The following is a 20,097-nucleotide window of genomic DNA, read 5'->3' on the forward strand; positions in this document are numbered from 1 at the left end:
TTGAATTTATCTGAATCTGAAATAACATTCTTACATTTAATAGCACATGTTTTTCTTCTCAGTTTTTAAAAAAGTTTTGCTTATGAATGGTTTCCTTATGATCTATTTTTAGTTTTATTATCCTTTAGATAAGAGGAATAGTAGTGAAAAGTTTTGACAGGGTATATGGTAATTCCCTCTTTTGTCCTTTTACTCTTTTCCTCCTTGATGAAGATTTGAAATCCACTTAATTACAGATTTAAGAATTAGAAGACTGCCTCATGATTTTACAACTATTTGCCTAAGTACATGGATAAGATAGATCATAAAAGATAAAAAAAATAGAATTATTCTTTTTCATAGTTGTCCTGTTTTTCCTCTCTGATACTCTATTTTACATTCCTAAAATAGTGGCAACTGTAACTGTAGGTAGGGTGTGTCCATACTTCCCCCATTGCTGACACTGTTGTAAAAGCTCTGTATGTGTTCATCACTTTGCATCCTCACAACAGACCCATGAGGGAGGCACTATTAACATCATCCCCATTTTATAGATGAAGATACAGAGACACAGGAAGATATTAAGTAGTAGAGCCAGGACTCAGAGTTACAGAGTCTATTCTCTTTCTTAACCACTACAATTTCTGTTACAAAACAGATATATTTATTTTCATAGAAGATGCTTTTTCTTCCTCTTCACCTGTGCAGATTGAATATATACTTCAAGACCTAAGTCAAATCCTGCCCTTTAGTTTAAAGCCCATTCTAATCACCTCAGCCTAAATGCTCTCTTTTTCGAATTTTAATGGCAATTCTTTCCTGTAAATCCAAGTTGCAGGTAGCTTTGATACAGCTCTACCACTGTTGTCTTAACACTATTGCTTATCAAAAATTGTCTCGTGTAGCTTTTAATTATGGCCTGACATTCTGTGTTCTTGGTTACCACTTCCTGGCTTAGGGTAACTTCCCCAAACCTCCTTTTTCTCATTTGTGAAGTGGTACCAAATATTTACTTCAGTAAATGATGATGATATCTATAAAGCTACTAAACAACGACTAGTTGTCAATACTTCCTTGGGGGGCGACCTAAGGGATGCTAAAATAAGAGGCTACTGTTTGAAGTGTAAGTGAAGTCAAGCATAAATGAATGGAAGTATTATTTTTAAGGTCATATAACTTATTGCCACAAGGTGCATCACAATAAGGCAGTGACAAAGTTGTATTTTTGGGATCTGATTTTTGAAGAAAAATCTTTATATGTGGAAATAGAGCAAGAGGCAAGAAAAATAAAGATAGGACAAATTAATTTTTTTAAGATTTTAATTTATTTATTCATGAGAGACAAAGGAGAGAGGCAGAGACACAGGCAGAGGGAGAAGCAGGCTCCATGCAGGGACTTCGACGTGGGACTCGATCCTGGGTCTCCAGGATCACACCCTGGGCTGAAGGCGGCGCCAAACCACTGAGCCACCCAGGCTGCCCTAGAACAAATTAATTTTTAAAAAGTAAAATGTGAGAGGATAAGTGTTACAGGTCTACAGTAAAATGTGACATTTTTGTTTATAATTATATGTATATATTTTTAAGATTTTATTTATTCATGAGAGACAGAGAGAGAGAGAGGCAGAGACACAGGGAGAGGGAGAAGCAGGCTCCACGCAGGGAGCCTGATGTGGGACTCGATCCTGGGACTCTAGGATTATGCCTTGGGCCAAAGGCAGGCACTAAACTGCTGAGCTACTGAGGGATCCTATGATTATATATTATTAATATCATTATTTAAGACAGTTGCTTATTACCTGTCACTTTGCTATTTTGTGATTGTTTAAGAATCAAGAATACTGTACATTGGTGTTTCAATTAGAATTTGACAGTTTCTGCCCATGGCCTCACATACAGGCACAGAAGTGGTGCGCTACACTGGCCAGGGTGGGAATGACACCTGGAAGTTCTGCAGGACCCTGCTCCCTTCCCATTTTTCTCTCCATGTACACAGTAAATTTCATTTCTTTCTTTATGTATTTCCATTGTCCATATAACATGCTTTTGTTGCTCTTTCTTAATTTTTCTTTTCAGTTTTTAGCAATGATTTATTATAACAGTGGGAGGTGAGATTTTAGTCCCTCACTTCCTGGGGCTTCATACACTTCTGACAGCAGTGTAATATGTGGCCTGGGCACACATACTTGCATGCTTGTGTCCTTGCTCGCTTGCTCACTCTTACATTTCCCATCTTTTTCCAGTATTGTTCTATCTTTCTGTTGTAATTTTTGGTAGACTGGCATTCATTGTTTGTATTATGGTTATAAAAACACTATTTACAGCTAAACTAGTATATGTTAACCATTTTCCTTTTTTGGGTATAGCTTCTTGTATTGTCTTGTATTTTTAGTTTTATTTTTGTGCCCCATTAATTCAATCCTGAATTCTCTCCAAGTTGTATGACTCTCCTGTTGAAATGTTCAAACACATTAGTATTTTATCAGGTATATGTTTATAAATAGCTCTCTGGTGAGGCCTTCTGACTTACCTCTCAATCCTTCTTACATGGGGTTCACATAGCTATAATTTTCATGGAGCAGGAGACTGGTAAATATCTGAGGGCTTTTATGGCCAGAGGTTTCTCAGGAGCTCCAGCAGTCTCTACTCCTACCAGCCAACCCTAGGTTTGAAGAGATTAATACCTGGGTGTACCTATAACCCATTCAGGACAAATCTCTGTGGTTTTTTGGTGCATTTCTTAGGAAGCTGTGATCCACGGGGTCTCTATCATCATCCAGGGGATACTTTTTACCTTTTTTTTAATGATAGATCCTCTTTTTCATGAATTCTTCCTCTTCCTCATTTGGGTGGAAGCATATATTCTAGTAGGTATCTGTATTTATTATAAATACTCTGGTACCTGTAACAGTAGCTTACAGATACACTTAAAAATTTTTTTAATGTAATTAGTTTCTAACAAAATTTAAGACAGATATTGAGAAGATGCAGAACAATTAGAACTTTGCTACACTTCTGATGGGAGTATAAAATGCTACTTGATGAATTCATTAAGACACAGCATTTCTAAAAATGTCATTATGGACTCATTCATGATTGCTGCTTTAGCTGGGTACAGAATTGTAGATTGGGGAATTTTCTCAGGATTTGGAAGACATTGTTCCTTTTGTTTGTTCTTGCATCTGTCTTCCCCTGTTGTGTGGACAGTCATTGGGCCCCTTTCAATCTGAAAACACATGTCAGCTTGGAAATTTTTCTTATTTTATGCCTTATGTCTTTGATTTCTTCATACCTGTTTTCTCCTTTTTTTTTCTCTTAGAAACTCTGTTCTTCAGAAATTGGACCCTCTAAACTGATCCTCTAGTTTTCTTAATTGTTCCTAGTTTCTATCTGTATTTTTATTTTGCTCTATCTTCTGGACAGTTTTTCTTAAACTTTATCTTGCAGTCTTGCTATTGAATTTCTATTAACAGATATTTTTTATGTACTAGAGATCCCTTTTGTCTATTTTTTTGTTTGTTTTATGGATGCAATATCTCTTATCTCTGAGGACATCAGTTATTTAATTTTTTTTTCTTTCTGTGTAGTCTGTTCTTCAAGTTCCTTTTTTCTTTATTTTGATCTTTGGCTCTCATATTAGAACTTTTCCTCCAATTTATGGTCATCCTGGTTGCTGCTTGTATTTAAGTGAGTGGCTCTTAAAAATTTTTTTTAATCTAATTGGAACTTTTGTTTGCCATCCAGGGACTTGTTGACTGAGTCTTCATTATAGGTGAGGATGGGCCATATAGTTGGCAAAATCTTATTATTATTTTAGGTTTTTATCTTGACCTGTTCATATGCCCCAGAAAAGTTAACTTACATTTTTATCTGGTAAGTAGGAACTCTCTGCCATCAGTATCCTGGGGGCTGAGTAGGAGAAGAAGGCAGGAGAACCCCAGCCTTCATAGTGCATAGGTTAGCAGTGCCTCTTTTTTTGGTACAGTATTCCCCCTTCTCCACTCTTTCTGAGGTTCTTCATTCCAGAGATATTGTGTTTTACTTTTCCAGATCATAAATCATCATTCTGCCAAGATGAAGAAGGGTGGTCTTTTGGTAGCACAGAATGTAGGAGGGGTATTTGGGTATCTAACATATCTTCAAACAACTTTCAAGCAATTGTCTGCACCTCACCTTCATCATGCATTTCCAGGGAAGCCGGGTACAGCCCCCTCCTGAGCCCTTTGACATTTCTGTGGTAGAAATCAGGTTATTTCTGCCTTTTCCATTGGAGGCTTAAGATTCAGCTTTCTCACATATTCTGAGTCCATTACTGTTGTCCATAAGCTCTGCAGTATCCAGAATTTCACAGCTGTTGTTTCTTCTGTTTTCTGCCCTTGTGCATCTATGCCTTTAAAAAAAAATCTGTGTGCTTTTGTTTTACAGAGATTTCAGAAGGTAAGAGGGAGGGAAATACAATTATTTAATCTGTTGTCTTTAACTGGAGGTCCCAAGGTTTTTTTTAGATCTTTGATATTTGATTGAAATCCTTCCCATTTTTCACAGTTGAGATTACTATTTTATCTTTTTATAAGCTGCATATTTAAAAATAAAAATTTAAACTTGTAACACATATAATAACCTAATCTGAAACATTTTGTTGAAATGCTGCTCCTCTCTTTGCCTTTAACTCTTGGAAATACCCATTATTTTTTCTCAATGACAAATGGAGATAATTTTAAGCAATGGTACATTTCTCTGTGAACTGTATTGAATGTTTTAGAATATTAACATCATGTATAATCATGCAATGGAACCTAAAGCTAAAGAAGTAATAAACAAGTGCGCTTATGATAAGCTCTAGGTGACGTATGGAAGTGTTGAATCACCGTATTGTACGCCTGAAACTAATATGACATTGTATGTTAACTATACTGGAATTAAAAGAAAAAGAAGTAGACATAAATGAATCATGATTGATGTTCCTATAACTCTCCTATTATGTCTTACAGCAAACTGAGATGGTTGTACAAAAGGGCAAACCTTTAACTTAGTGGCGATTGTATGCAGTTTATTGTGTTTTTTAAACTGAAAGGGAAGCAGAGCATATCACTACTTAGAAATCTTATTTTTCATTTGTGTTCATTTTTTAGATAACTCACAACACAACTGTGAATGGTAAAGATACAGTTCATCACTGGAGTTGGACCTCAGACATGCCCTTGGAGTGTGCCATTCATTCTGTGGGAATTAGATGCTATGTTGATGATCCTCATTTCTCTGGTCGCAAAGAGTGGAGTGACTGGAGCCCATTGAAGAACATTTCTTGTAGGCTTGTACTTTAAAAAGCTTTCCTTTCAAATGAGTTAGATTCGGCTAATCTAGGGTTCACATGGCTACAGTGTTCATAGAGCAGGAGAGTTCTCCAAATGCCACTTAGTTTCATGAGGGTCACCTGGAGATCTTCTAAGTCTCCATTCCAGAACATTTTGATACAAAAACTCTGAAATAGGATTCAGGATCTGTATTTTTAAAGATCTTCCTGAGTGATTAGATAAACATCCAAGTTTGAAAATCACTGTGGGAGGCATGGAAAAACTTTTAAAACTTTTATGTAGATGTTATTGAGATCAAGTCTATATTAAAAAAAAAAAAATGGCTCCTAGTTTCTTGCCCACAGAGCAGATCCCTGTCAGCTACAGAGCTGTTACAGAGAACATGGGGATCTGTAAGTATCCCCCAAATCATCTGTACACTGAATGAAACTTCATGCAGGTAGAATGTTGGCAGTATGAGGAAGACCTGGAAAATTGTTGATGGTGAAATGAAGCCCTTGAAAAGGCTGCTTATCATTGTAGATTATCCACTCTAGTGACCACATGGAGAAACAGATCAGAGGAAGGAAGGACTGGGAGCATGTAGATAAGTAAGGAGGATCCTGTTGCAGTTCAGCAAAAGACAGTGAGTGATCGGGATGAAAGCCAGATTGCAGTAGATTAAAGAATAAGCAGGTAGAAAGGAAACTAGAGATAATTTAAAAGATTGGAAGTTTAGGAAAATAAAAACAAAGGTGTGACTTTAACCTGCAGAGAGCTGGAGGTAAAGAAAACTGTGCTGTTTAGGATGTGAATACTTAAACATATATTCAGGCTGATGGAAAGAAAGAAGTCTGTCCTAAATACATAGAATCCTTTCAAAGGAACAGAATTATTCCATGAGTGACATTTTCTTGGTGTGGATTTTTCACATGTGGATATAAACCCATTTAATTTGAACCTTCAGACTTCTTAGACATTAACCTGTGACCTTAGGCATTGGCCTTCAATCCTCTCTGCTCCTCAATCCTGCTCCCCAATCATCATCCATCAAAAGTATCTAAAACATACATGGTTTGATTTTATTTCTAGTATATATCTTACTCCTTTGAAAGCTTCTTTAGGCCACCATTATTACAAAACACTTTGTAGTATGTTTTATTAGGCTATTTTATGGCTAAAGACTTCTAAAGTATTTGTAATTCCTTTTGTTCTTTCTAGGGTCACCTGATTCTCAGACTAAGGTTTTCCCTCAAGACAAAGTGATACTTGTAGGCTCAGATATAACATTTTGTTGTGTGACTCAAGAAAAAGTGCTTTCAGCACAGATTGGCCAAACGAATTGTCCCCTTATCCATCTTGATGGGGAAAATGTTGCAATCAAGATCCATAATATTTCTGTTTCTGCAAATAGTGGAACAAATGTGGTTTTCACAACAGAAGATAACATATTTGGGACGGTTATTTTTGTAGGATGTAAGTATATAATATTAAAGAAAGAGTTTCTATTGACATGTTTTGGTCCTCTTTAAAAGTTTTAATAATGTTTCCAAGGGAAAGGGGATGGTTCTATTTCTTTTTTAAAAAAATTTTTAATATATATTAATGATATATGAAGGCACCAGAATTTTTGCTTATTTTAAGATGAGTTATAGTCTTGTTTTCTATATACTTGTATTCATATAACTTGTAGCTTTTGTACTAAGATTTGAAACATCCAGATGCTTATTTTTAAATTCTTAGCTAACAACTTTGTTGAGACAAGAGTAGTTTGTATATAATATTTCTTAATCCTATATTGTTTAGGAATTATTTCATATACAGTTGACCCTTGAACAAAACAAATTTGAACTGCATGGATCTTCTTATACATGGATTTGTTTTAAGATTTATTTATTAGAGAGCATGTAGGCAAGGTTGGGGGGAGGGGCAGAGGGAGAGAAGCAGACTCCCCACTGAGCATGGAGTTTGATGGGCTCAATCCTCCAACCCATGAGATCATGACCTGAGCTGAAACCAAGAGCCAGATGCTTAACTGAGCCCTCCAGGTGTCCCTATACAGATTTTTTTTTTATTATTAACTACAGTACAATACTATAAATGCATTTTCTCTCATGATTTTTTAACATTTTCTGTAGCTGATTTTATGGTAAGAATGTAATACATATGGCATCATTAAATATGTATTAATCAGTTGTCTATTTTATAGGTAAGGCTTCCAGTCAGTAGTAAAGTACTAGTAGTTGAGTTTTGGAGGAGTCAAAAGCCATGTGTAGATTTTTTTTTTTTAAGATTTATTTATTAATGAGAGACAGAGAGAGAGAGGCAGAGACCCAAGCAGAGACACAGGCAGAGGGAGAAGCAGGCTCCATGCAGAGAGCCCAACGTGAGACTCGATCCCGGGTCTCCAAGATCACACCCTGGGCTGAAGGTGGCGCTAAACCGCTGAGCCACCCGGGCTGCCCAGTGTAGATTTTTTTTAAGTTTATTTGTTTTAGTAATCTCTGCAGCCAGTGTGGCGCTCAGACTCGCTATCCCCAAGATCAAGAGTCGGATACTCTTCTGACTGAGCTAACTAGGTGCCCTTGTAAGTACATTTTTGATTGCATGCAAGGTCAGTGCTCCTAACTGCTGTGTTGCTCAAGAGCCAACTCTAATCAATTTCCCACCTAAAACATACCTTTTAAAATTAAAATTTAATACCTAACTTTTAAAACATACACCAATTAAAGAAACCATGATTTTACGCAAAATCTTTCAATAGCATAATTTATACTTCTCCAACCTTTAAAGTCCTATATTTGAGAAGGAGAGAGTAGCTGGAGGACGTGCATGAGAAGCGGCCCTCTCTCTCTCTCTGCTCCATGTGTAACATATGCTCCATAGTGCAGGGCCATCTTCATTAACATGGTCACTCCTGCAGTTGTAAAATTCCATGACATTTCCAAAAGTGATAGGGGACTGCCCTATTTATATAGCTTTTGTTGAATAGCCACAGAGAATTTTGTGTTTTGAGTTTTTCTGTCCCCTCTCCCAGGGTAACTGTGATGTGGTGCACTCCTGGCTTTGCCCACAGTAGTGCTTGGTTCCTTTCTCCCCAGCATTCTGAATTAGAGGCTGAGTTTGGTCGGCCTGGTCTCTTGATTAAAGTGTATGGAATATAGTGGATGAATTTTGTGATTTTATTTTGATCGTATGGTGATTTTTCTTACCCTCTTTTTGATTCTCAGCTGTGCTCTAGACCAGCAGCTCTCCATCTCTCATTTTCTTCCAGTGAAATTTAGGATGAAGTTTGTTGAATTGCTGATATATTCCCAAGGGAATAACCAGGATTAGATGCACTTCTCAGTTTTGATAGTTATAACCTTACTCTTTTTGTCTTCCCAGTTATACATTTTGGAATTCAAGTGAGAGTGAGATTATATTCAAATTTAAACTTTAGAAATTTCCTTCCTGATGGAATTTTGGGAAATGACTTGCAATGTTCTTCACAAATGATCTGGAATAAAAGTGGAGAACCAGTGTATGTGGAGTGAGGCTACATTATGATAAGTGATACCAATAAGTGAAATACCCACTTAAAAGTATGAAAGACAAAAAATTAAAACTCAGAAGATGAGATTATTCATCAGGTTTTTATTATTTCCAATAGAGTTCTAATCTTCTATCATAATAGTAGAATGAGCCTACTTAATTCATGACTTAACCTTCATATATGGCATTTGGAAGTGGAAATATTCAATATTTGTTAACTCAGAAGCAGCAATAGAATTTCCCTTCAGAGGGATTTCTTTAGGAACTTAACAGCAGGGGCAGTGTATGGCGTGAGTTAGGGATTAAGATTCATTATTTTCTTTCCCTTAGAGAGATCCTATTAATCGGCCATATGTTGAAAAGACACAATCAAAACCTGCTAGGATTTTGATTCGAGTTACATTAGATTTATCAATTTAGGAGACCAGTTTGGGAGACTTTTCATTCTCACTATATTGAGTTATCCAGACCAGGAAATGGTATATCTTTTCATTTAGTTATGTCATCTTTGATTTATTTTAGTGATAGGAGGTCTTCTATATCTTTTAGTGAATTTGTTCCTAAGAGTTTGATGTTTGATACTAGTAAAAATGGCCTTTTTCCCTCTTTAGTTTATTATTATAATTGCAAATGCATTTGTTATCCAGCAGACAGAATAGTTACTTACCAGTACTTGTCAGTGTTTATGCATGAGCTAATTCAGTTAAAGCAGAATCTTTTATAAACACCATGCATTGAATAATCACTGTTATTTTCATAGATAGGACCACTTTAGCATTTAAAATTGACCTAAATATTAATCTTTCATCATACTTAAGAATTTCAATATACTATACCATGACATAGAATTAGAGCATATAAATATGTCACATGTCAAATTTTATACTTTCTCATTTGAAAATATTTTCATAAAAATGGCTTGGTTTTTTAAATTGCATTTTCTATTTTATGGTAATGCAATTGATATATACCTAATTTTTATCCAGCTTCAGCTGATTCCTTTGTAAGTTATTTTCTTTGAGAAGACAGTACATTACCTTTCAAATACTGCCTTCTCATGTTCTTTCTCCCTCCATCTTTGCTTCCACTTCTTTCTAATGTGCTTCTGTTACTTGGATTTTAACCATTCAACTTAACATATCTGCCAAATACTAAGATAATCAACATTTTAAGTATACTAAAAAATTTGGTATGTGATTTTAATAAAATGACTGAAAGTTTAGCCTTAGATTTAAAACAATTTTCAGGGTGCCTGGGTGGGTCAGTCAGTTGGGCATCTGCCTTCGGCTCAGGTCACGATCCCAGGGTCCTAGGATCCAGCCCCACATTGAGCGAGGAGCCTGCTTCTCTTCTCCCTCTTCCTCCTACCCCACTGCTCATATACTCTGTTTCTATCTCTCTCTCTCAGATAAACAAAATCTTTTAAAAAAAATGAAACAATTTTCAAAACAAGTATGTCAGTGTTAGTCTGATAATGGAGCTGTTAGACTTTAAATACTCATGATTCCTCTTAATACCTAAAATGCCGTTAACAGGCATTTTTCTATCTCGAGAAGGTATGTGAAATTTTCTATGTCCTTTTAAGTCTCTTAAGACAGTCTAAGAACTGTTTTTAAAAAACAATTATTTTACAGAATTTTTCAACAAGTAGATAATTGTTTTTTAAAAACTTAGTGAAAGATAGTTTGGATAAATATGACAGAGAACACCAGTTTCTGTGTATACTTGATTAAACATGAATACAGAAATATCGATTTCTATAATTAGTAGTGTCCAACTGCAGAATTTTCCATTATTAAAGGTCTAAGACACACGCAAATATTTACTTTTTTCTAGTTATGCCCCTGCAAAGCCAGAGGGAATGTTCTATAAAGAACAAAAACAGAAGAGCAGTAGTCACTTTGAACATAGGAAGATGCAGAATTTTACCAAGAGATACTTTGTGAATAATAGTCATTGTAACTTTCTTAAGAACTCTGAAACTTGTAACATGGCTTGCGTTGACCTTTAATTTGAGTTGGTACCACTTTTCAAATCACAGTATATACATGATAGATAATAATACTTGAACCCAGTAGGTTTTTCTAATTTGTTGGATACAGCTTCCTTTGAGAGATTTGGTAGGATTTAAGGGGGAAAAATGTCTTCAGGTTGCTGTTGGGGAGTTTGCAAATGAGTGAGTAGTCATTCTGCAGTATATTTTAATCCATCATTTCTAACAAAATACGAACTCCAGAAAAACATGCTACAGAAAGCATGGCAATTCCTGCATTGTTCAAAAGGTAAAACGTAAACAATGAGTTGTTTCACTTCTAAAGGAAATTGTATAAATATAATTTACATTTATAAAACATGTTTTCAGGGAAAATATATGTAATCCATAAGTAACTACATTTTTTTCCCTATTAGATCCACCTGATATTCCTCAAAAAGTGAATTGTGAGACATACGATTTAAAAGAGATTGTCTGTACTTGGAATCCAGGAAGACCAACCGCATTGGTGGGCCCTCGCAATACAAGTTATACTTTATTTGAAAGGTAAAAGTCACCAGGGAAATGTGTCAAACAGCAAGGGGTACATTGGAGGGTATTAAATGACAGAGGGAAATGGAGTTATCTAATTTATGTTATGAGTAAGATATAAAACCTAATATGCTGTGTAAAATTGGATAAATGTGAATACTGCAAATGAATATGCACACAAACTAGATTCGTATGCCTTTTTTTTTTTTTTTTAAGATTTTTTTATTCATTCATGAGAGACAGAGAGAGGCAGAGACACAGGCAGAGGGAGAAGCAGGCTCCATGCAGGGAGCCCGACGTGGCACTCGATCCCGGGTCTCCAGGATCAGGCCATGGGCCAAAGGCAGGCGCTAAACTGCTGAGCCACCCAGGCTGCCCTCGTATGCCTTTTTAAAAATCCTAGAAGAACCCTCAAATATGAACAAACTATTTCTAGATAGTAGGCTTATGGCTGATTATTTTCCTCTATTTTCTGTATCACATACGTTTTCTTCACCAAGTATGTAGTAGTACATCTAGACTTAGAAATATAAACTTTGGGCCATCTGGGTGGCTCAGTGGTTGAGCATCTGCCTTTGGATCAGAGCGAGATCCCAGTGTCCTGGGATGGAGTCCGCACTGGCTTCCCCACAGGGAGCCTGCTTCTCCCTCTGCCTATATCTCTGCCTCTCTCTGTGTGTTTCTCATGAATAAATAAGTTTTTAAAAAAAGTTTAAATAAGTTTAAAAAAAATAAAAAACTTTTAAAAAAGATTATTAGAAATTTACACATTCATTTTTTTCATGAAGTATTTATGTCTTGCCACTTTGAAATTATTTTAATATTTATTGTTGCTGGAACGCCTGGGTGTCTTAGCGGTTTAGTGCCTGACTTTGGCCCAGGGTGTGATCCTGGAGTCCCAGGATCGAGTCCCACATTGGACTCCCTGCATGGAGCCTGCTCCTCTCTCTCTACCTGGTGTCTCTGCTTCTCGCTCTCTTTCTGTGTGTCTCTCATGAATAAATAAATAAAATCTTTAAAAATATATATATATGTATATATATTTATTGTTGCTCTCTTTTCATAGTTTCTCAGGGAAATATGTTAGATTTAAAAGAGTTGAAGCACCAACAAATGAAAGCTATCAATTATTCTTTCAAATGCGTCCAAATCAAGAAATCTATAATTTTACTTTGAATGCTCGCAATCCTCTGGGTCGATCAGAATCAACTATTTTGATTAACATAACTGAAAAAGGTAAGCTGCTGCATAAACCAGTTTCATAAAAACAGTTTCAGAAGTGGCAAAATATTTTGAAATTAGTGAAAAGTGCTTCTAGGGCTTTTTTTAAAATAATTTTCTTCATAGTTAATTTTACAAATTTTATTTTAAAATCTTTAAAATATTTGATTTCAAGTTTCACCATTTCATTGAATTTAGATAAAAATTTGAATTAGTTGTTACATAGAAACTTTAATTGGCTTTATCTAATGGTAAAAACTTTTGACTTTTGAAAAATTTTTTGCTTAATTTTTAAAAGCTTTTTATTTTTTTAAAATCTTTTTATTTTAAAATAATCCTAGAGTCAAAAGTGGTTCAAATATGATAAAGCCCTGTGACATCTTCACCCAGCTTTCCCCACTTGCAGCATTTTATTAATAACTACAGTACAATTTCCAGATGAGGCAGTTGGCTATACAATACAGTAAAGCGGACCAGTGAACTGTACTACTAACCTTGCTCAGGTTTTGCGAGTTTCTGTGTGCATTTAGAGGTGTGTGAACGTGTATGTGCTTCTGTGCTGTTGGATCCACATATAGATTCACGGAACCTCCAACACAGTGAAGATACAGAACTGTTCTGTTTCCACAAAGGAACTTCCTCTTGCTGCCTGATTAGCAAAACTCCCCACACCTCTGCCACTCCCAACCCCACACTCTTGTATCCCTGTTCCCCGGCATCATTCACTCTGTTCTTCATCTCTGTGTTTTGTCATTTTGAAGTGTAGCATAAATGGAATCCTACAGTACATAACCTTTTGGAGATTGGTATTTTTTACTAAGGGTAATGTCCTTGAGATCCATCCAGATTGCTGTATATATCAGTAAGTGGTTTGTTCCCTTTTATTGCTGATGATTCTGGGATTTTTACCAGCCCTATCAATATATAGCTCAAAATAGAAATAAGATACGATCCATCTTCCTAGCATTCATTCCTGTGGGCATCCCACTGTACAACTCCATAGCATGCTCTGTAGCACACAGAGGACTGGCATAGCAGCCTTCTTATAGAAAGGCTTAAAGCAAATGTGTTAAGAGACTGGCAAGTGGTTAGTAGATGATCTTGTTGCCTTATTTGGAAACATAAGTACCCATGTCTATTAATTATTCCTTCTCATCATTTTTGTTATTTCCTGGTTTTCCTAAGGTCAGAACAGCTACATGTTATACTTGACTGGCGGTGTTTGTGTGTATTTGTCTGTCTGCCCTCTGCCTTTCAACCTATTTTCACATGATTCTTTGTTCCCAGTTGTCATGCACTATCATCAGTATCATGTGCAGTGTGTTTCACTGTTGTACCTTTGTTCTTGCCAAGACCCCAACTTCAATTTTTTTTCTGCATCCATTGTGCCAGTTTTAGTCAGATTCTTCTTCAAAGCTCATCTTAAGTCCCATCTTCACCATAAGACTTTCCCTACCCCACTTATCTCTCAATTCTTTTAGTCACTAATATCTGTACCAGACATTTCAAAGTCAGCATATATACTCTTGTTAGTTTTCTCTCTCTTTTTTTTTTGTCACTCTCTAGATAAATTAGGGGTTCCTTAATGGTAGAGATTATGATCCTACTACCTTTTAGTATTCCTGATGCCAATATAGGAACCTTGAGTGTAGTTGGTCTATAAAAACTGTTGTCATGATATTAGCAGTAAAAGTGAGGTTTGTGAATGCCACAGGTACTGAATGAAATATTGTTGGTCAGTACTAATGATACCTCTCTTAGTTTTGGGTTTTTTTTTAATTGTCATTTGTCATATTAGAAAGTAGCTTTTATTTATTTATTTATTTATTTTAGAAAGTAGCTTTTAAAGTAGTCTTTACAAATTATATTTACAGTTTATCCTCGTATTCCTACTTCAATCAAAGTGAAGGACATTAATTCAACAGCTGTTATGCTTTCCTGGCATTTACCAGGCAACTTTGCAAAGATTAAACTTTTATGTCAAATTGAAATTAATAAAACTAACTCAGTACAAGAATTGGTGAGTAAGATTTTTCTGTAAACCTCCTTTTGGATAAAATAGTTTTCAAAAAGTAAATTGATATGCATAAGCTCTCAGATGATTTATTATAGAGATTTACTAAGAACTGAGACACTATGTGTCAATGTAATAACATTATATTTAGCACTTGAAAACAGTTGTAATACTGGATATTTTAGAACATGAGTTTGACTTTTACTCCTCATAATGTTTCCAGATCTAGTATAGTACCTGGAACATGGCTGGTGCTCAGTAAATTTGTAAGTGAATGAATGGTTTTTGCCATAACCTTCAGCATCATCAGTTCATGGACTGATAAGCACCAGAGAAGATGCGGTTTTTAAAATTGCCTAGTGCACAAAAGGAGCAAGTTCTAAGTCAGAATGTGATCATTCTAAGTCAGAACATGACTTTCTAATACATTTTAGATACCTAGCTTGACTCTTGTACCATGCCACCTTGTGATTTGTGGTAAATCCAAAGTAAAAGGTACTGTAATGAAAACATTCATTTGGAAACTTACTGATGATCGCTGGAAAATCAGTGAATTGCCAAAATATAACCAAAAAACTCCTTCGTAATTAGTAATTGGGAGCTCAGAGGATTTCTTGAGGCATGCAGATCCTCAAATTTGTTTAAATTGCTTTATTTTAATTTAATTTAAATAAGAATTTGTTGAATATTCTACATGTTTAGCACCATACTAGAGGTTCTAAGTGCCCTATTAAAAAAATCCATAAGACGACGTCTATCTCAAAGAAGCTTCCAAATATAGCTGACGATGTATTTAATCCTCAAGGACAACTTAGATTACTAAAGTGTATTTAAGCCTTGTTGTATTACCATTAGCCATTGACCAATGGTCAAGATTATATCATCCTCTCTGCAAAATTTACTTAATCATTGTTACTTAGATCCAGTATTTAGATTAAAATGACACCTAGGTTTTGTTTATTGTTATTACAGAGCATAAATTCACTGATTTGGTATTTATGTAAAAATTAAAATATTTTTGGTGAATGAATTGTAAAGAGTTTTATAAAGGCAAACTCATGTGGATATTTGGTCAATTTGTTATAAATTCGGGTGGCTTTCTTATCAAAAAAAGTATGTATGTGTATATATATATATATGTGGATTCTTACATAACATTACATATACATACATACAGATATTTATTTGCTTTCTAATAGCGGAATGTCACAATCAAAGGAGTAGAAAATTCAAGTTACCTTGTAGCCGTGGACAAGTTGAATCCATATACTATATATACTTTCCGGATTCGCTGTTCTACTGAAACTTTCTGGAAATGGAGCAAATGGAGCAATGAAAAAAAATATTTAACCACAGAAGCCAGTAAGTTAACTAAATGATTTATAAGCTGATTATTGCTATGGATCCTGAAATTTGACAGCTTATTTTTAAAGAAAATGTCAGCAAAGTGAGTAAAAGGAGGCGACTTGAATTGTGTAATTATGTAATAATATCTGATAGTATCATCTAGACACCTTAAATGGTGGCTCTAAGGTTTGTGATAATACAGTCAGCTGCTTAGCCTGTGTTGTGTGGAAAGACTGGGCCCTATCAGCAGTGTATTTGCAGCTGTCTTAAAATGATGCAGAGGAAACAAATTCAAAACTGTGGTAAGATTATGGACAATTTTTCTGACACTTTCCTCCTTTCCTAGTGTTAAAACTCTGTTTAAATTGCCTCTTTACTGAAGACAATTATTAATGAAGAGAATTTGTTGGAATTTTTATTTATGACCAAGGCCTGAGAAATGGATGAGGCCAGTGCTCCTGAGCTTCATTTTCTACGGTACACAGAGGTTAAAATAGGTACAAAATTAGGTAACTGGTTTTCTGAATATGATAATTTCCAAAGATGGAATGAGATTCTATCCTTAAACAATCATATGTCAGCTTTAAAAATCAAAAACAAAAAACTTAGAAATAGGTATAATTTTTAGGAGTCATTCAGCCAAAGATAGCAAAAGCTTTATTTGTATTAGATAATATAGGGAATATAAAACTTCTTCTAGAGGTGGTTAGGCATCTGTGCTTGTTTTCAGCTCAGATTGTGATCTTGGGGTTGTGGGATCAAGCCCCATGTCAGGCTCCACGGTCAGCAGGAAATCTGCTTGAGGATTCCCTCCCTTTCTCCCTCTCCTTTTGTCCCTCCCCCAGCTGAAGTGTGCACTCTCTCCCTCTCTCTCTAATAAAGAAGTCTTTAAAAAAATTCTTCCAAAAGATTTATGAACAATAAAACAAAAAATGATAGATGTTAATCCAGATTTTTGCCTCCACATCCATCTTCAAAAGATGACAGGAGCTTTGTGATAATATGTAAAAAAAAAAAAAAAAAAAAAAAAAATCCAGAAAGGGGGAGTATATTAGTTATCCATTGCTACCTGACAAATTACCCTAAAATTCAGTGGCCTAAAACAGTAAACATTTATTATCTCACAGTGGGTTTGGGTCAGAAATTGAGAAGCAGCTTAGCTGAGTAGCTCTGGCTTACAGTCTCTCATGAGGCCACAGTGTGGACATGGATGGGGACTACAGGCTTGCCCAGGGCTAGAGAATCTGTTTTCAAGATGGCTCACAGTAACTGTTCCTTACCACGCAGTCCTCTCCATAGTGCTGCAGGGTGGCCTCATAGCATGGCAGCTAGCTCCTCCCAGACTTACTGAGGAGAGAGAGAACATGGCAGCCTCCACAATGTCTTTTATGACCTAGCTTCAGAAGAGAGATACCATCACCTCTGTCATACCCTATTGGTCACACAGGCCAATGCTGATATGGAGTGGGAGGGAGCCACACGAAGGCAGGCATACCAGGAGGTGTGACCAATATCATCGGTCATTTGGAGACTAGCTACCACAGAAGCTTTTGCCTTCAGTTGAGGAGCTGTTGTTGCCAAGAGAAAGGATTGTATTTATACCTCATTAAGATGATAGCATTAATTCACTTAACAAATACTTACTGAGGGGTGCTTGGGTGGCTCAGTCAGTTGAGTGACCAACTCTTGGTTTCATCTCAGGTCATGATCTCATGAGTCATGGGATTGAGCCCCACAGCAGGTTCCCCACTCAGCGGAGGGGTCTGCTTGAAGAATCTCTCCCTTTCCCCACTACACCATTCGTGTGCGTGCGTGCTCTCTCTCTCTCTCTCTCTCTCTCTCAAATAAATCTTAAAAACAAGTACTTGAGTACCCACCGTGTGTCAGGAACTGTAGTAATCACCTGGGATATAGCACTGAATAAAATAGTCTCTGCTCATGGAGTTTATAGGATAGAGGTTTAGAAATAAATGTTTAAAAGTAGTATGTTGGATAGTGCCATGGAGAAAGACAGCCTAGAAGGAGAACTAGGGAAAGAAGGTGACAGGGGAGGAGGGATTGCGATTTTAAATAGGGTAGCTAGAAAAGACCTCGCTAGTAAGGCACCATTGGAGCTGAGATCTGGAGAAGGTGAGGTACCTGCATGGGTAATCCAGGGGAGGAGAGTTTCTGCAGACAGGGAGAGGTCTCAGAAAGCACAGGATGCCTGAGGCAGGTGTTCTCAGCATGTTGGAGGAGTGCCAGGGCGCCTTTATTTGGCCAGAGCCCACTTAAGCAAGCGGAGGTAGGAGGATGTGAAATGGGGCAGCACCAGAGTATCCCTTAGAGCCTGAAGGGTGATTTTAATCCATTCTAAGGGGCCTTATGTTTTTCAGACATTGAGACCTCAGTTTTTTCATTGTTTCGTTTCTAAGTGGAAGCCACTGAAACTGCCTCATATTTTTATGGAGAATTCCAAAAACCTAGAAAAAAAAGTCTTAAGCACCACTATGTCAATTATTGATATTATCAACTGACATACAATACACATCTTCAAATGCTAACTTTTAAATCTCTTCCCTAGTTCCTTCAAAGGGACCAGATACTTGGAGAGAGTGGAGTTCTGATGGGAAAAATTTAATCATCTATTGGAAGGTAAGTATCTGCTTTTTCCCTAAATATTTAAATAACAGTATTGTGCTAAACTATTTAATTTATATATAGTACTTGGGTTATCAAGGAGCCCCTGTTTCCCAGACTGGCTCTTCGAAGTACTGCTGAGAATCTAATTTGGCTCCTACAACCCCCCAGACTCATTACTCCTAATTCACCATAGTCAGTTTGCTAGGAATCTTCTTTGTCAGATCTGAGCATTCTTTAGTTTGATTTCATGAGACCTGTAAAGGACCTGAGGATTTCATGAATTCCATCTCTCTCACTTTAATCAGAAACACAGGAAGAAGCTACAAGTTAGAATCTCCGTAGTGTTGATGTTACATTTTTTTCTTCAGTGAATAAGAAACTTTTTACGTATCTCATAATGTAATTTGTTTTCCCTAATGACATTATTATATGCCACTTAAAAAGGTTTGCATCATTTTGTAAAATCTTTAGATATAATATAAATTGCATTATGTTTTCACTAGTTTTTCTCTTACTAGAACATTTTTGTTTCTGTATTCTTTATCTGATTTGCAGGGATCAAAAACAGTTGTTTTCTATATCAGATTTATAAGAGCAATCATAATTGGATTTTTTTAAATAGTGAATTCGGTTATTATAAAGCAAAACATTTTTTTTACAAAAATTTGACATCAGTACAGCTTTGAGTAAAGTCTATTTGCAAGTTCATTGTAAGTTCTCTTTGTGATGGTCTGTGTATGACTGTGTACCCCTCTTAATCTTGATTAGAAAATCCGCTGGCTACTCACAGTTGTGTGTCAGATTTCATGATAGTGTAGTGACAATATTGCAGCCACTTCAGTGTATCACTTGTCAGCCTTTTGGCTAAGATCAAGCGTAGTATCTGTTCTTAACAATTTAATACCTGATATATCCTCTATCCAGAGACAATATATTACATGGATTTTTGGAATTAGGAGATAGGATAGGAGCTTATTCTCTCCACTCCACCTATCAACCGGGTGTTGCAGTACCATTACTTCATTGTAGAGAAAGTTTGGGATGTTGTTCATACTAGATGAATGCCTAAACAAAGATTAAAAACACCGAAGTGATGAGGTTGGTGGTTCTGCCATTTGCCAAGGAGGGGCATATTTGGGTGGAAAATGAAGTTGTTTAGGGTTGAATTGTTTTCAGTGTATTTTAAAAATATGTGCCACTGGGGTATCCAAATAGAGTCTAATAGGTGGTAGTTTGATGTAAGGCTCTGGAGTTCAGGGGAGAAGTCAGAGTTAAAGACATAGCTTTGAGTAGCATATAAATGGGATCACTCGGGGAGAGCATGCATGGTGGAAAGAGGCCAAGGATGGACTCGTAGGTGATAGCAGCATATAAAGGACTAGCAAAGGAGGAGGATCCAGTAGATGAGAGTGGGAAGGTTAGAGGGACAGGAAGACCAGAAGAGATTGGTAAAGCAGAAGCCAAAAGAGGGGGCTCCGTGAAGGAGTGAGCTATCAGCAGCATCAAATGAAGCCCTCAAATCGTAACATGATACTGGGTCCAATGGAACAGGCCATCAGAGA

General features: G+C 36.3%; 1 protein-coding gene and 1 non-coding gene across 2 annotated transcripts in view; both read left to right on the forward strand.

Annotated features, from left to right (window-relative positions):
• Positions 1 to 20,097, forward strand: part of LIFR (LIF receptor subunit alpha) — a 77,237-nt gene that overhangs the window by 34,856 nt on the left and 22,284 nt on the right. Inside the window, exons 6-12 of the mRNA XM_072824828.1 lie at positions 5,112 to 5,286; positions 6,495 to 6,749; positions 11,217 to 11,346; positions 12,398 to 12,567; positions 14,427 to 14,572; positions 15,766 to 15,928; positions 18,477 to 18,547. Coding sequence (XP_072680929.1) covers positions 5,112 to 5,286; positions 6,495 to 6,749; positions 11,217 to 11,346; positions 12,398 to 12,567; positions 14,427 to 14,572; positions 15,766 to 15,928; positions 18,477 to 18,547 — 1,110 coding nt within the window. The remainder of the gene's footprint in view (positions 1 to 5,111; positions 5,287 to 6,494; positions 6,750 to 11,216; positions 11,347 to 12,397; positions 12,568 to 14,426; positions 14,573 to 15,765; positions 15,929 to 18,476; positions 18,548 to 20,097) is intronic.
• Positions 19,380 to 19,571, forward strand: LOC140632817 (U2 spliceosomal RNA). Its single transcript, XR_012030501.1, has one exon. It is a non-coding gene; the product is annotated as a U2 spliceosomal RNA (small nuclear RNA).

Source organism: Canis lupus, chromosome 4, assembly GCF_048164855.1.
Source record: "Canis lupus baileyi chromosome 4, mCanLup2.hap1, whole genome shotgun sequence".
In the NCBI taxonomy this organism is placed as follows: Eukaryota; Metazoa; Chordata; class Mammalia; order Carnivora; family Canidae; genus Canis; species Canis lupus.